General features: G+C 50.7%; 1 protein-coding gene across 1 annotated transcript in view; it reads left to right on the top strand.

Moving 5' to 3' along the window:
- LOC123484170 (probable G-protein coupled receptor 174) overlaps positions 1–12789 on the top strand; it is a 37020-nt gene extending 24231 nt beyond the window's left edge. Inside the window, exon 3 of the mRNA XM_045214180.1 lies at positions 10929–12789. Coding sequence (XP_045070115.1) covers positions 10929–11906 — 978 coding nt within the window. The 3' untranslated portion in view covers positions 11907–12789. The remainder of the gene's footprint in view (positions 1–10928) is intronic.
- The last annotated feature ends 600 nt before the right edge of the window (positions 12790–13389 follow it).

Genomic DNA, 13389 nt, shown 5'->3' with positions numbered 1-13389 from the left:
CTCTGGCTGATCCTGTCTGGCAGGAGGCTCTGGCTGATCCTGTCTGGCGGAAGGCTCTGGCTGATCCTGTCTGGCGGAAGGCTCTGGCTGATCCTGTCTGGCGGAAGGCTCTAGCGGCTCTGGTCTGGCGGACGGCTCTGATGGCTCATGGCAGACGGGCGGCTTTGCAGGCTTTGGGCAGACGGGCAGTTCAGGCCCCGTTGGGCAGACGGCAGACTCTGGCCGTCTGAGGCGCACCGTAGACTTGGTGCGGGTGGCCGGAACAGGCCGGACCGGGCTGGCGACGCGCACCGTAGACTTGGTGCGGGTGGCAGGAACAGGCCGGGTCGGGCTGGCGACGCGCACCGTAGTCTTGGTGCGGGTGGCCGGAACAGGCCGGACCGGGCTGGCGACGCGCACCGTAGTCTTGGTGCGGGTGGCAGGAACAGGCCGGGTCGGGCTGGCGACGCGCACCGTAGACTTGGTGCGGGTGGCAGGAACAGGCCGGGTCGGGCTGGCGACGCGCACCGTAGACTTGGTGCGGGTGGCAGGAACAGGCCGGACCGGGCTGGCGACGCCGCACCGTAGTCTTGGTGCGGGTGGCAGGAACAGGCCGGGTCGGGCTGGCGACGCGCACCGTAGTCTTGGTGCGGGTGGCAGGAACAGGCCGGACCGGGCTGTGGAGACGGACAGGAGGCCTGGAGTGAACAGCGGCCACCACCCGTCCTGGCTGAATGCCTACCCTCACACACTCTGTGTGAGGCATCAGCACAGGACGTACAGGGCGGTGTACCCCTGGCCTGGTGGCCTCCTGGATACTCCCCCTTTTCTCCTCCGTCAGCCCCGTCGTCCATGCCGTGTGCCCCCCTAAAAATTTTCTGGGGTTGACTCACGACCCTCCGACGATGGCCCTGCTGCCGCCGTTGCTCCTCTCTCGCCAGGGCCTTGATCCTTCCCCAAGGTCCCTTGCCTCCGAGCATGTCCTCCCAGGACCACGATGTGCCCACCTGGGCCATCGCCAGCCTCTCCATCTCCTTGCCCGGCGCCTCCTCCCATGTCCAGTCTCCTTGCTCCTGGACACGCTGCTTGGTCTTTCTTTGGTGGGTTTTTCTGTCACGATCGTAGAAAGGAGCAGACCAAAGCGCAGCGTGTTGAGCGAACATCGTAGACTTTATTATTAAAGAAACCACGATAAAAACAATAAACCACGATCATGAAGTCCTCAGTGACACGACTGAAACGGAAACAAAAACCCACAATTCCCACAGGAAAACATTCAGAATAAATATGGCTCCCAATCAGAGATAACGAGCCGACAGCTGACACTCGTTACCTCCGATTGGGAGTCATAGACCAAACCTAGAAATACAACCAACAGAAAGGCAAACCTAGAAATACAAAACCAAAACCCAACAAAACAAAATACACCCTAAATGAAAATAACAACCCTGGCTCAACAATCAGAGTCCCTGGAGCCAGAGTGTTACACAAAGGGTATATAACAAAGTATTGACAAACTTTTGTTATTGACCAAATACTTATTTTCCACCATAATTTGCAAATAAATTCATTAAAAATCCTACAATGTGATTTTCTGGATTTTTTTTCCTCATTTTGTCTGTCATAGTTGACGTGTACCTATGATGAAAATTACAGGCCTCTCTCATCTTTTTAAGTGGGAGAACTTGCACAATTGGTGGCTGACTAAATACTTTTTTTCCCCACTGTAACAAACTGAGATTAGGAGCACTCCCTTTAAGAGTGTGCTCCTAATCTCAGCTCGTTACCTGTATAAAAGTCACCTGGGAGCCAGAAATCTTTCTGATTGAGAGGGGGTCAAATACTTATTTCCCTCATTAAAATGCAAATCAATTTATAACATTTTTGACATGCGTTTTTCTGGATTTTTTTGTTGTTATTCTGTCTCTTACTGTTCAAATAAACCTACCATTAAAATTATAGACTGATCATTTCTTTGTCAGTGGGCAAACATACAAAATCAGCAGGGGATCAAATACTTTTTTCCCTCACTGTATATATATATATATATATATATATATATATATATATACAGTGGGGAGAACAAGTATTTGATACACTGCCGATTTTGCAGGTTTTCCTACTTACAAAGCATGTAGAGGTCTGTAATTTTTATCATAGGTACACTTCAACTGTGAGAGACGGAATCTAAAACAAAAATCCAGAAAATCACATTGTATGATTTTAAGTAATTAATTTGCATTTTATTGCATGACATAAGTATTTGATCACCTACCAACCAGTAAGAATTCCGGCTCTCACAGACCTGTTCGTTTTTCTTTAAGAAGCCCTCCTGTTCTCCACTCATTACCTGTATGAACTGTACCTGTTTGAACTCGTTACCTGTATAAAAGACACCTGTCCACACACTCAATCAAACAGACTCCAACCTCTCCACAATGGCCAAGACCAGAGAGCTGTGTAAGGACATCAGGGATAAAATTGTAGACCTGCACAAGGCTGGGATGGGCTACAGGACAATAGGCAAGCAGCTTGGTGAGAAGGCAACAACTGTTGGCGCAATTATTAGAAAATGGAAGAAGTTCAAGATGACGGTCAATCACCCTCGGTCTGGGGCTCCATGCAAGATCTCACCTCCTGGGGCATCAATGATCATGAGGAAGGTGAGGGATCAGCCCAGAACTACACGGCAGGACCTGGTCAATGACCTGAAGAGAACTGGGACCACAGTCTCAAAGAAAACCATTAGTAACACACTAAGCCGTCATGGATTAAAATCCTGCAGCGCACGCAAGGTCCCCCTGCTCAAGCCAGCGCATGTCCAGGCCCGTCTGAAGTTTGCCAATGACCATCTGGATGATCCAGAGGAGGATTGGGAGAAGGTCATGTGGTCTGATGAGACAAAAATAGAGCTTTTTGGTCTGAACTCCATTCGCCGTGTTTGGAGGAAGAAGAAGGATGAGTACAACCCCAAGAACACCATCCCAACCGTGAAGCATGGAGGTGGAAACATCATTCTTTGGGGATGCTTTTCTGGCTTTTCTAGCCAGTCTCCAGACCTGAACCCAATAGAAAATCTTTGGAGGGAGCTGAAAGTCTGTATTGCCCAGCGACAGCCCCGAAACCTGAAGGATCTGGAGAAGGTCTGTATGGAGGAGTGGGCCAAAGTCCCTGCTGCAGTGTGTGCAAACCTGGTCAAGACCTACAGGAAACGTATGATCTCTGTAATTGCAAACAAAGGTTTCTGTACCAAATATTAAGTTCTGCTTTTCGGATGTATCAAATACTTATGTCATGCAATAAAATGCAAATTAATTACTTAAAAATCATACAATGTGATTTTCTGGATTTTATATATTATTTTATATTTGAGATTGGTGTCCTTTAGTAGTGGTTTCTTTGCAGCAATATGACCATGAAGGCCTGATTCACACAGTCCCCTCTGAACAGTTCATGTTGAGATGTGTCTGTTACTTGATCTCTGTGAAGCATTTATTTGGGCTGCAATTTCTGAGGCTGGTAACTCTAATGAACTTATCCTCTGCAGCAGAGGTAACTCTGGATCTTCCATTCCTGTGGCAGTCCTCATGAGAGCTAGTTTCATCATAGTGCTTAATGGTTTTTGCGACTGCACTTGAAGAAACTTTCAAAGTTCTTGAAATATTCTGTATTGACTGACCTTCATGTCTTAAAGTAATGATGGACTGTCGTTTCTCTTTGCTTATTTGAGCTGGACTTGGTCTTTTACCAAATAGGGCTATCTTCTGTATTACCCCCGGAAGCTTTAAAAGCAGGGTGGTGCTTGAAATCATTGTTATTCCTCTGTTAACCATGGTTACCTGCAAGGAAACACGTGTCGTCATCATTGCTTTGCACAAAAAGGGCTTCACAGGCAAGGATATTGCTGCTAGTAAGATTGCACCTAAATCAACCATTTATTGGATCATCAAGAACTTCAAGGAGAGAGGTTCAATTGTTGTTGGGCTTCAGGGCGCCCAAGAAAGTCCAGCAAGCGCCAGGACCGTCTCCTAAAGTTGATTCAGCTGCGGGATCGGGGCACCACCAGTGCAGAGCTTGCTCAGGAATGGCAGCAGGCAGGTGTGAGTGCATCTGCACGCACAGTGAGGCAAAGTCTTTTGGAGGATGGCCTGGTGTCAAGAAGGTCAGCAAAGAAGCCACTTCTCTCCAGGAAAAACATCAGGGACAGACTGATATTCTGCAAAAGGTACAGGGATTGGACTGCTGAGGACTGGGGTAAAGTCATTTTCTCTGATGAATCCCCTTTCAGATTGTTTGGGGCATCCGGAAAACACCGGATGCCATCAGTCCTGTGTCATGCCAACAGTAAAGCATCTTGAGACCATTTATGTGTGGGGTTGCTTCAGCCAAGGGAGTGGGCTCACTCACAATTTTGCCTAAGCACACAGCCATGAATAAAGAATGGTACCAACACATCCTCCGAGAGCAACTTCTCCCAACCATCCAAGAACAGTTTGGTGACGACCAATGCCTTTTCCAGCATGATGGAGCACCTTGCCATAAGGCAAAAGTGATAACTAAGTGGCTCGGGGAACAAAACATCGACATTTTGGGTCCATGGCCAGGAAACTCCCCAGACCTTAATCCATTGAGAACTTGTAGTCGATCCTCAAGAGGCGGGTGGACAAACAAAACCTCACAAATTCTGACAAACTCCAAGCATTGATTATGCAAGAATGGGCTGTCATCAGTCAGGATGTGGCCCAGAGGTTAATTGACAGCATGCCAGGGCGGATTGCAGAAGTCTTGAAAAAGAAGGGTCAACACTGCAAATATTGACTCTTTGCATAAACTTAATGTAATTGTCAATAAAAGCCTTTGACACTTATGGAATGCTTGTAATTATACAGCGCCGGAGAAGATGGCTGACGTTTTACAGCCCTCTAACCATTTGTACTATTATGTGTGTGTTTCCGCGTTATTTGTAATTTATTTTGTACATAATGTTTCTGCCATCGTCTCTTATAACCAAAAAGAGCTTCTGGATATCAGGACAGCGATTACTCACCTCGTATTGGATGAAGATTTTTTCTTCAACGAGGCGGCCGCGAAGGATATCATACAGACACCCGACAAGGCCCAAATCCCCGTCATTCACGTGAGGAATAGACAGAGATATGGTGGACGTAGATCGGGGTGCCTTGTAAGGATCCGACGGCGAGCGAGTAAACTGCCTCTTCCATCAATCCTATTAGCCATTCTTCAATCATTGGATAACAAATTGGATGACCTAAGATTACGGTTATCCTACCAACGGGACATTAAAAACTGTAATATCCTATGTTTCAACGAGTCGTGGCTGAACGACGACAATGATAACATACAGCTAGCGGGCTATACGCTACATCGGCAGGATAGAACGGCTGACTCCGGTAAGACAAGGGGTGGCGGTCTGTGTATATTTGTAAACAACAGCTGGTGCACAAAATCAAATACTAAGGAAGTCTCGAGGTGTTGCTCGCCTGAGGTAGAGTATCTTATGATAAGCTGTAGACCACACTATTTACCAAGAGAGTTTTCATCTATATTTTTCATAGCTGTCTATTTACCACCACAAACCAATGCTGGCATTAAGATTGCACTGAATGAGTTGTACAAGGCCATAAATCAACAGGAAAACGCTCATCCAGATGCAGCGCTCCTAGTGGCCGGGGACTTTAATGCAGGGAAACTTACATCCGTTCTACCTAATTTCTACCAGCATGTTAAATGTGCAACCAGAGGAAAAAAAACTCTAGACCACCTTTACTCCACACACAGAGACGCATACAAAGCTCTCCCTCGCCCTCCATTTGGCAAATCTGACCATAACTCTATCCTCTTGATTCCTGCTTATAAGCAAAAACTAAAGCAGGAAGCACCAGTGACTTCGGTTAATAAAAAAGTGGTCAGATGACGCAGATGCTAAGCTACAGGACTGTTTTGCTAGCACAGACTGGAACATGTTCCGGGATTCTTCAGACAGCATTGAGGTGTACACCACATCAGTCACTGGCTTCATCAATAAGTGCATCGATGATGTCGTCCCCCACAGTGACCGTACGTACATACCCCAACCAGAAGCCATGGATTACAGGAAACATCCGCACTGAGCTAAAGGGTAGAGCTGCCGCTTTCAAGGAACGGGACTCTAACCCGGACGCTTATAAGAAATCCCGCTATGCCCTCCGACGAACCATCAAACAGGCAAAGAGTCAATACAGGGCTAAGATTGAATCGTACTACACTGGCTCTGACGCTCGTCAGATGTGGCAGGGCTTGAAAACTATTACAGACTACAAAGGGAAGCACAGCCGCGAGCTGCCCAGTGACACAAGCCTACCAGACGAGCTAAACCACTTCTATGCTCGCTTCGAGGTAAGCAACACTGAAGCATGCATGAGAGCACCAGCTGTTCCGGATGACTACGTGATCACGTTCTTCGTAGCCGATGTGAGTAAGACTTTTAAGCAGGTCAACATTCACAAGGCCGCAGGGCCAGACGGATTACCAGGACGTGTACTCCGAGCATGTGCTGACCAACTGGCAAGTGTCTTCACTGACATTTTCAACATGTCCCTGACTGAGTCTGCAATACCAACATGTTTCAAGCAGACCACCATAGTCCCCGTGCCCATGGACTCTAAGATAACCTGCCTAAATGACTACCGACCCGTAGCACTGACGTCTGTAGCCATGAAGTGCTTTGAAAGTGTCACACTCTGGCTCCGGGACTTTGTAATTGAGCCAGGGTGTATTCGTTTTGTTGGGTTTGGTTTGGTTATGTTGGGTATTTGGGTGTGCTTGGTTTTGGTTGTTCTTGTTAGTCATATGACTCCCAATCGGAGGTAACGAGTGTCAGCTGTCGGCTCGTTATCTCTGATTGGGAGCCATATTTAAACTGTGTGTTTTCACCTTGGGTTTGTGGGTTTTTGTTCCATGTTCAGTCATTGTCACTGTTGGACTTCGCTATCGTCATTTTGTTTTGTTGTTTCGTGGTTGCTTTAATATAATAAAGTCAACATGTTCGCTCAACACGCTGCGCCTTGGTCTCCTTCACTCCTCGACGAACGTGACAGAAAAACCCACCGTAAAAGGACCAAGCAGCGTGTCAAGCGGCAACAGGACCTACCTACACAGGATTTATGGACGCCTATCAAGGATTCATGGACATGGGAGGAGATACTGGATGGAAGGGGTCCTTGGGCACAACCGGGAGAATATCGCCGCCCTCGTGAAGAGCTGGAGGCAGCTAAAGCCGAGAGGAGGTGGTATGAGGAGGCAGCACGGAGTCGAGGCTGGAAGCCCGTGGGTACTACCCAAAAATTTCTTGGGGGGGGGCTTAAAGGGAGTGTGGCGAAGTCAGGTAGGAGACCTGCGCCTACTCCCTGGACTTACCGTGGAGAGCGAGAGTACGGGCAGACACCGTGTTACGCAGTAGAGCGCATGGTGTCTCCTGTACGCAGGCATAGCCCGGTTCGGTACATTCCAGCTCCACGTATCGGCCGGGCTAGATTGAGCGTTGAGCCGGAAGTCATGAAGCCGGCCCAACGCATCTGGCCACCAGTGCGTCTCCTCGGGCCGGCTTACATGGCACCAGCCTTACGCATGGTGTCCCCGGTTCGCCCACATAGGCCGGTGCGGGTTATTCCACCTCCCCGTACTGGTCGGGCGACGGGGAGCATCAACCCGGGTAAGGTTGGGCAGGCTCAGTGCTCAAGGGGGCCAGTAAGCCTGCACGGTCCGGTATTTCCGGCGCCACCTCCCCGCTCCAGCCCAGTACCACCAGTGCCTACACCACGCACCAAGCCTCCTGTGTGTTCCCAGAGTCCTGTGCGTCCTGTTCCTGCTCCCCGCACTAGCCCTGAGATGCGTGTCCTCAGCCCGGTACCTCCAGTTCCGGCACCACGCATCCGGCCACCAGTGCGTCTCAGCCGGCCAGAGTCTGCCGTCTGCCCAACGGCGCCTGAACTGCCCGTCTGCCCAACGGCGCCTGAACTGCCCGTCTGCCCAACGGCGCCTGAACTGCCCGTCTGCCAAGCGCTGCATAAGCCGCCCGTCTGTACTGAGCCTGCAAAGCCGCCCGTCTGCCATGAGCCTTCAGAGCCGTCCGCTAGACCGGAGCCGCTAGAGCCTTCCGCCAGACAGGAGCCGCTAGAGCCTTCCGCCAGACAGGAGCAGCCGAAGCCTTCCGCCAGACAGGATCAGCCAGAGCCTTCCGCCAGACAGGATCAGCCAGAGCCTTCCGCCAGACAGGATCAGCCAGAGCCTTCCGCCAGACAGGATCAGCCAGAGCCTTCCGCCAGCCATGAGCAGCCAGATCCGTCAGCCAGCCGCGAGCAGCCAGATCCGTCAGCCAGCCATGAGCAGCCAGATCCGTCAGCCAGCCACGAGCAGCCAGATCCGTCAGCCAGCCATGAGCAGCCAGATCCGTCAGCCAGCCATGAGCAGCCAGATCCGTCAGCCAGCCATGAGCAGCCAGATCCGTCAGCCAGCCATGAGCAGCCAGATCCGTCAGCCAGCCATGAGCAGCCAGATCCGTCAGCCAGCCATGAGCCGTCCAGCCAGGATCCGCCAGAGCCGTCCAGCCAGGATCCGCCAGCCAGCCAGGATCCGCCAGAGCCAGCCAGCCAGGATCCGCCATTCAGTCCGGTGCTGCCCCTTAGTCCGGTGCTGCCCCTTATCCTGGTGCTGCCCCTTATCCTGGTGCTGCCCCTTAGTCCGGTGCTGCCCCTTAGTCCGGTGCTGCCTCTTAGTCCGGTGCTGCCCCTTAATCCAGTGGGGTTAAATTGGAGGGTGGTCATTGGGAGGAGGCTACGTAAGCGGGTAGTGACTATGTTGGGATGGGGACCACGACCTGTGCCAGAGCCGCCACCGTGGACAGACGCCCTCCCAGACCCTCCCATAGACTTTATGCTGGTGCGCCCGGAGTTCGCACCTTAAGGGGGGGGTTATGTCACACTCTGGCTCCGGGACTTTGTAATTGAGCCAGGGTGTATTCGTTTTGTTGGGTTTGGTTTGGTTATGTTGGGTATTTGGGTGTGCTTGGTTTTGGTTGTTCTTGTTAGTCATATGACTCCCAATCGGAGGTAACGAGTGTCAGCTGTCGGCTCGTTATCTCTGATTGGGAGCCATATTTAAACTGTGTGTTTTCACCTTGGGTTTGTGGGTTTTTGTTCCATGTTCAGTCATTGTCACTGTTGGACTTCGCTATCGTCATTTTGTTTTGTTGTTTCGTGGTTGCTTTAATATAATAAAGTCAACATGTTCGCTCAACACGCTGCGCCTTGGTCTCCTTCACTCCTCGACGAACGTGACAGAAAGGCTGGTCATGGCTCACATCAACAGCATTATCCGAGAAACCCTAGACCCACTCCAATTTGCATACCGCCCCAACAGATCCACAGATGATGCAATCTCTATTGCACTCCACACTGCCCTTTCCCACCTGGACAAGAGGAACACCTACGTGAGAATGCTATTCATTGACTACAGCTCAGCATTCAACACCATAGTGCCCTCTAAGCTCATCACTAAGCTAAGGATCCTGGGACTAAACACCTCCCTCTGCAACTGGATCCTGGACTTCCTGACGGGCCGCCCCCAGGTGGTAAGGGTAGGTAACAACACATCTGCCACACTGATCCTCAACACGGGGGCCCCCTCAGGGGTGCGTGCTCAGTCCCCCTCCTGTGCTCTCTGTTCACCCATGACTGCATGGCCAGGCACGACTCCAACACCATCATTAAGTTTGCCGACGACACAACAGTGGTAGGCCTGATCACCGACAACGATGAGACAGCCTATAGGGAGGAGGTCAGAGACCTGGCCGTGTGGTGCCAGGACAACAACCTCTCCCTCAACGTGACCAAGACAAAGGAGATGATTGTGGACTACAGGAAAAAAAAGAGGACTGAGCACGCCCCCATTCTCATCGACGGGGTTGTAGTGGAACAGGTTGAGAGCTTCAAGTTCCTTGGTGTCCACATCACCAACGAACTATCATGGTCCAAACACACCAAGACAGTCGTGAAGAGGGCACGACAAAGCCTATTCCCCCTCAGGAGACTGAAAAGATTTGGCATGGGTCCTCAGATCCTCAAAAAATTCTACAGCTGCACCATCGAGAGCATCCTGACTGGTTGCATCACCGCCTGGTATGGCAACTGCTTGGCCTCTGACCGCAAGGCACTACAGAGGGTAGTGCGTACGGCCCAGTACATCACTGGGGCCAAGCTTCCTGCCATCCAGGACCTCTATACCAGGCGGTGTCAGAGGAAGGCCCTCAAAATTGTCAGACTCCAGCCACCCTAGTCATAGACTGTTCTCCCTGCTACCGCACGGCAAGCGGTACCTGAGTGCCAAGTCTAGGTCCAAAGGACTTCTCAACAGCTTCTACCCCCAAGCCATAAGACTCCTGAACAGCTAATCATGGCTACCCGGACTATTTGCACTGCCCCCCCACCCCATCCTTTTTACGCTGCTGCTACTCTGTTTATGCATAGTCACTTTAACTCTACCCACATGTACATATTACTTCAACTATCTCAACTAGCCGGTGCCCCCGCACATTGACTCTGCACCGGTACCCCCCTGTATATATAGCCTCCCTACTGTTATTTTATTTTACTTCTGCTCTTTTTTTCTCAACACTTTTTTTGTTGTTGTTTTATTTTTACTTTTTTTGTTAAAAATAAATGCACTGTTGGTTAAGGGCTGTAAGTAAGCATTTCACTGTAATGTCTGCACCTGTTGTATTCGGCGCATGTGACCAATAAAATTTGATTTGATTTGATTTGATAACATCTGACAAAAATATCTCATAACACTGAAGCAGCGAACTTTGTGAAGACCAATACTTGTGTCATTCTCAAAACTTTTGACCACGACTGTATATATATATAACTACCTGTATGTTCTGTCTCCTCCAGGTCCTCTCCCTACCTCTCCGTATCTACTACTATCTGAACCATACCTGGCCATTCGGCCGGCCTCTCTGCATGTTGTGTTTCTACTTGAAATACGTCAACATGTACGCATCTATCTTCTTCCTGGTGTGTGTGAGTGTGCGGCGCTGTGAGCTCATCATCCACCCGCTGAGGTACCATTCCAACAGACGACGAGGGGACGGATGTGTGTGTGCCGCTGGCTGGCTGCTGGTCTGTCTTGGTTGTCTGCCCTTCCCTCTGCTCCGAAACGCCAGCTCTGACCCCACCACACCTAACCCCTACACCCTGACCCCTGACCTCTACACTGACACTGCCCCATATGACCTTAACCCTAACCCCTATGCCTCCAGTCCTAGCTCATATGCCCCAGCCCCAGCCCCCACCTCTTCCCCCACCCCTACCCCTGGCCCTACCTCCATCCCGGCGGCAGTGTGTTTTGCGGAGCTCCCCATGCGTGAAGTCAGCCCTGCGGCCGGCTGGACTCTGATGGTGGTGGCGGAGCTGGTTGGCTTCATCCTCCCTCTGGTCCTAGTTCTGACCTGCGCCTGTCTGTCAGCTGGCAGCCTGCGAGTCCACATGGGGGAGGGGGCGGGGGAAGGGGTTAAGGACCAGGGGGAGAAGAGGAGGGCGTTGAGGATGGTGTTGAGCTGTGCCGGGGTGTTCCTGCTCTGCTTCTCCCCATACCATGTCACCATGCCGCTAGACTTCCTGGCGAAGGCCGATGCCCTGGGGAGCTGTGGGGTCAGAGAGATGGTGCTGCGATGCCATCCTGTCACCCTGTGTCTCGCCAGTCTCAACTCAGGACTGGACCCTCTCATGTATTACTTTACTACAGATGAGTTCAGGAGACGATTCAGCAGGCCAGAAATACCTGAGAGCTTCAGTCTGGCTCCAAGACTATCTTGTACTAGTGGTGGAGGGAGCAAGGACCTGCCTCTGACCCCTGAACCTGACCTATAATCCCTCAGCAGGCCAGAGATACCTGAGAGCTTCAGTCTGGCTCCAAAACTGTCCTGTACTAGTGGTGGGGGGAGCAAGGACCTGCCTCTAACCCCTGACCTCTGACCCTGACACCGGCCCCAAGACTGTCCTGTACCGCTGGAGTCCGTAAGACTGAACCCTGACCTCTAACCCCAAGACTGTCCTGTCCTGCTGTGGACAGCAAGGCGTGGGGAGAGAGAGAAACTAGGACAAAGACTGAACTCTGACCTTTAACCCCAAGACTGTCCTGTTCTGTGGACAGCAAGGCGTGGGGAGAGAGAGAAACAAGGACAAAGACTGAACTCTGACCTCTAACCCCAAGACTGTCCTGTTCTGTGGACAGCAAGGCGTGGGGAGAGAGAGAAACTAGGACAAAGACTGAACTCTGACCTTTAACCCCAAGACTGTCCTGTTCTGTGGACAGCAAGGCGTGGGGAGAGAGAGAAACAAGGACAAAGACTGAACTCTGACCTCTAACCCCAAGACTGTCCTGTTCTGTTGTGGACAGCAAGGCGTGGGGAGAGAGAGAAACTAGGACAAAGACTGAACTCTGACCTCTAACCCCAAGACTGTCCTGTTCTGTGGACATTAAGGCGTGGGGAGAGAGAGAAACAAGGACAAAGACTGAACTCTGACCTTTAACCCCAAGACTGTCCTGTTCTGTTGTGGACAGCAAGGCGTGGGGAGAGAGAGAAACAAGAACAAAGGGAACAAGGAGAGAAGTTTCATCCGTGAACTAAAGACAATTTATTACTCCTGATATGGACATCTGCTGGACTGCGTTTGGAACTGCAGGTCTGCAGTCAAAAACGCAGAGTTCATCTCAGCCCTTCAGTTCCTTTTTGTCCCTGACGGAGACATGGATCACCCCAGAGAACACTGCTACTCCAGCTGCTCTCTCTTCATCTGACTATGTTTTCTCTCATAGTCTGAGAGCATCTGGTCGTTGTGGTGGTGGCACAGGGCTACTCATTTCTCCTAAGTGGAGATTTTCTCTTATTTCCCTCTCTCACCTGTCCATCTCCTCATTTGAATTCCATGCTGTCACTGTCACTGTCACTTGTCAACTCAAGCATAACATTGTTTTCATCTATCGCCCACCAGGTGCCCTTGGAGAGCTCCTCAATGAGCTTGACACCTTGATAAGCTCATGTTACGGATACAGGTATCCTGTGTCTTTTCCTCTCCTTCTGCCCTAATCACAGGTGTCCTGTATGTTCCTGATTGGTGGTCGTTGGGGTGTCTGCTGATTGCTGAGGTGGACCAATCAGTGGACATTCCTCTGCATTGCACCACCTGTTTCTGGTTTTTCAATCACACATCTCATTGTTTAAAAGCCGGTCAGTTGTGTTTGTTGTTAGAGACTATTTCCGTATGTGAGTATGGATACTGTGGTGTCCTGTGTACTCACTCATTTGCTGGTTACTCTGTTTGGTAACTTTGTGTGTTTCTGGGAAAAGGG

This window comes from Coregonus clupeaformis, unplaced genomic scaffold (genome assembly GCF_020615455.1).
Source record: "Coregonus clupeaformis isolate EN_2021a unplaced genomic scaffold, ASM2061545v1 scaf0210, whole genome shotgun sequence".
Taxonomy (NCBI): Eukaryota; Metazoa; Chordata; class Actinopteri; order Salmoniformes; family Salmonidae; genus Coregonus; species Coregonus clupeaformis.
The sequence above is the reverse complement of the archived record's forward strand: the minus strand, read 5'-3'. Positions and strand labels throughout refer to the sequence as shown.